Source organism: Athene cunicularia (assembly GCF_003259725.1).
Source record: "Athene cunicularia isolate RWA chromosome 3 unlocalized genomic scaffold, athCun1 chr3_part1, whole genome shotgun sequence".
Taxonomy (NCBI): Eukaryota; Metazoa; Chordata; class Aves; order Strigiformes; family Strigidae; genus Athene; species Athene cunicularia.
Window position 1 is genome coordinate 31553351 of NW_020799097.1, and position 3568 is coordinate 31556918.

Consider the following 3568-nt stretch of genomic DNA (forward strand, 5'->3'; position numbering starts at 1 on the left):
GGCTGCGGGGGGCGGGGGGGAACAGATAGAGCTTTCCTCTCAGGTATATTTCAGACGTTGCATTGAGGAATTGTTTAATATTGCAGGTAGGCAAATGTTAGTCTCCTGGTGTCTACAGTGTATCAGAGAAATGAATTCCAGATTCTATGATATAACTAAATTCTAGTGAAATTTGCATGTTCTCGAACTCTGAATTTTTCAGAGAAAGCCTTCTAATTGTGATGCAAATGTGTTCAAAACTTTTGTATTAAACAATTATTAACTTAACAAGCTTTTTAAAGGTTGCAAGCCTTTCCAGGGGAATGTACAGGGCTCTATTATTGCTCTTGGTAGGAAAACCCTAGATACTGTAGTTAAACAGATTGCAGATCTGCATTGGACGTTTTCAGCACAGATTTTCTGTATAGTCTGTTGATATGATGTAAGAACAATAATCAAGTTTTCATGAGAAAGAGGGGACATTAAGTGTATAAGCAGACACTCCCAGTATTACTGCATGTAAAAATAGATAAACAAGTATTTGTGAAGTTTTCCTGCTAAGGCATAATTTTATTCCCCCAGTTTTGGAGGCATATGATCAGACTCTTTTTAATAACAAAGTAAACCAGTTTGGAACAAAGTGGTTGAAATAAAATTTTACTTTCTGCCTGAAATCTGGCCTAAAAATACATCAGTCTTATCTCCTATTTGGGTGACAAAAGATATCTTGATAAATGTAATTTACAATACATCCCTGAGGCTTTCAAAGGGATTCTGGTAAACCAGGCACAGTATCCTTTCAAACTTTTAGATCTATATTTTTTTCCATTTGTATTAGGAAATACCATGTCTATTTCAGAACATGAGCACATATGCACACAGGGAATAAACATTACCTGATATCTGCTTATAATAGTTTCTTTTACAGCAAGGAAAGCGAGTTTATTTTCAAGGTCATTTATTTATTTTCATTTTTTATTAATACACAGAATACAAATGAAATAATTCTAAACTTGTAGCATCTTTACAGAAGGCTTATGATACTGTTGCCATAGATATCTTGCCATTCCTTCTAGACAATCAGAGGCCCAAGGAAATTGAGTGTGTGAGAATAGTGGATTGAAGTCAAAGTTATTAAAAGTCAGAAAGTTTGGTAATTCTACAACAAGCATGAATCAAATTCTGAGACAAATTACTGGATGATCTTTAATATATTAATGTGAAACCAAGCTGTTTACTACACAATTCTAAATATTGCTGTTTCTCAAGAGAACTATATCTTTTAATTAATTTTAACTGGGGAGTAGTTAAACTTGTGCTAACATCACAGTCTCCTATTACACTGTAATATTACTACTTTTTTATTTTTCAAAATACCATGCAGGTATTATATGGGATTTTAAAGCTCAAAGGCCTCTGAGGAATGTATCAATAATTAAACAGATCTCAGAGTTATGTATGGATCAGTTTTGGAATTAAGTTGATTTCTGCTTCATAAGTAATATTACTGAAGCTATCTGTGACAGCGTGGCTGCTTTTAGCGTTTTGCTTTTGTTGCTTTTATTCTTTTGACTTGTTTAAGTTGCTGGAGGATGGTTTTTCTTCATGGTTGTCTGTTGTAACCTACAGATCATGGAATCATCTGGTACACCCTCAGTGACCTTAATAGTAGGCAGTGGTCTTTCATGCTTGGCCTTGATCACCCTAGCCATTGTCTATGCAGCGCTATGGAGGTATGTAATGGTTTGACAAAGCTGAATGTGAATACATAGTTATATTTAGTTGAATTAAAATTTAAAGTGAGCCTTAGATGCAACTTTTATTATTTGGAAAAGAAAAAAACCAAAGCCAAATGTAGTGCATGTTTTGATCCCTAAATTTTTTGATGTGATTGATTAGTTTTACTCTCCTGGCCTACTGATGATGGTATGGCCCACTCTTTCCCCTCTCCAGTGTAAATGGTATTGCTCTTTCAGGGGGGTATTCACAGTGCCAATTAACATTTTACAGGATTCTTCTATATGATGTTTCTTGTGAGGCTTCTGGCCTATACCTGTGACTGGTTTTCCCCCATTTACATTTCAAAACAAAATTTCTATGTGTTAAAAATGACATATCAAAGTGCCACATCGGATATTGCAGATTTAGGGAGGTTCAGTTAACTGGTTTTGGGATTATCCACTTTGGTGGATAATTTATAAGTTTCAATGAAGACCACAAAATTAAGTAGTCTCAAATAGTGTGGTGGTACATTCCAGTAAAAGACTTTCTTCCCATCCTGAGTTTACTGTATTGAAATATTATATTGACTTAGAAGTGCAAGAGATATTTATGGAGTAAATTAATTGGAGAAGTGATGAGAAATAGCATGATCTCTTACTGCAGAAGAAATAGAAAAGTAAGAGGAAAAGTTATGCAAAGGAATAAATGTTTTTAAAAAGCGAACATGGGTTCTCATTTAACTTCTTTCCTTAATACAAGAAATATAGGTTCTTATGTGAGTAAGAACAAACACAGGGAGAAAATAATAATTTTTAGACTAATGTAAAATAAACAATAGAATTTTGCTTTTAGAAGCAGCTTGGTAATTTTACACCCTTTTCTCTTTCACTCTCTTATGTAGCCACAGAGACTTACAGGATTAGACATATATGTAATAAATATAGAATATCTAGTTACATAAGTTATAATAAAAAGAGTGTAAAAATGATCAGTTCTTGTCTGTCAAAGCTAAGAATGAGAGTATTTCAGGATATAATTCCCATCTGAAGAATTATAGTGTTATTTTTGCACTCCCTGGTATATTTAGCACTTGGATGGAAATACTGTCATGCTCAGTGGAACTGGTCTTCTCCATTATTTAAATTAGATATAAGGAAGGAATTTTCTACGATGAGGGTGGTGAGACACTGGAACAGGTTGCCCAGAGAAGTTGGGAATGCCCCCTCCCTGGCAGTGTTCAAGGGGCTTTGAGCAACATGGTCTAGTGGAAGGTGTTTCTGCCCATGCCATCTTTAAAGGTCCTTTCCAACTCAAACTAGTCTATGATTCTATGATTCTAGTAACTTCCAAGCAGATAAAAAATGTATGTGATGTCTGATGGACATAACGTGGGTTCTTGATCCAGCTGAAAAAAGATAACTCATATAGATCTCAGTGTTCTATCAGTGAGATAATTTGAAAGTATTATGACAACTGTCATTTGATTCATTAACTTTTGCCTTCAACATGTTTCTCAAGAGCACATAGTAACCAACTATAGGGAGAAGATAGACACTGGAACTTAAATGAATATATGATTGTTTTATAAATCTAGGGGTAGGCACAAATTTGATAGTTTGACCCTATGTCTGTATTTACATCTTGGAACACGCACCTTCCCTTTGAATGGCAGGGCCTGTTTAGAAGTGATACAAGGTAGAGGTATTCTGGTCCAAAGAAGGGCTGTGTTAGCAGTCTTTTATGGTTGACTAATTTGATCCCCCCAACTGAAAATTCAAAATGAAAAATAAATTCTATATCAGTCAAATATTCACCCTTGCCTTGCCTTGCCTTGCCTTGCCTTCCCTCCCCTCCCCTCCCCTCCCCT

The 3568-nt window shown here is 35.2% G+C and overlaps 1 protein-coding gene across 1 annotated transcript in view; it reads left to right on the plus strand.

Annotated features, from left to right (window-relative positions):
- Positions 1–3568, plus strand: part of ADGRB3 (adhesion G protein-coupled receptor B3) — a 477442-nt gene that overhangs the window by 372114 nt on the left and 101760 nt on the right. Inside the window, exon 17 of the mRNA XM_026844073.1 lies at positions 1562–1712. Coding sequence (XP_026699874.1) covers positions 1562–1712 — 151 coding nt within the window. The remainder of the gene's footprint in view (positions 1–1561; positions 1713–3568) is intronic.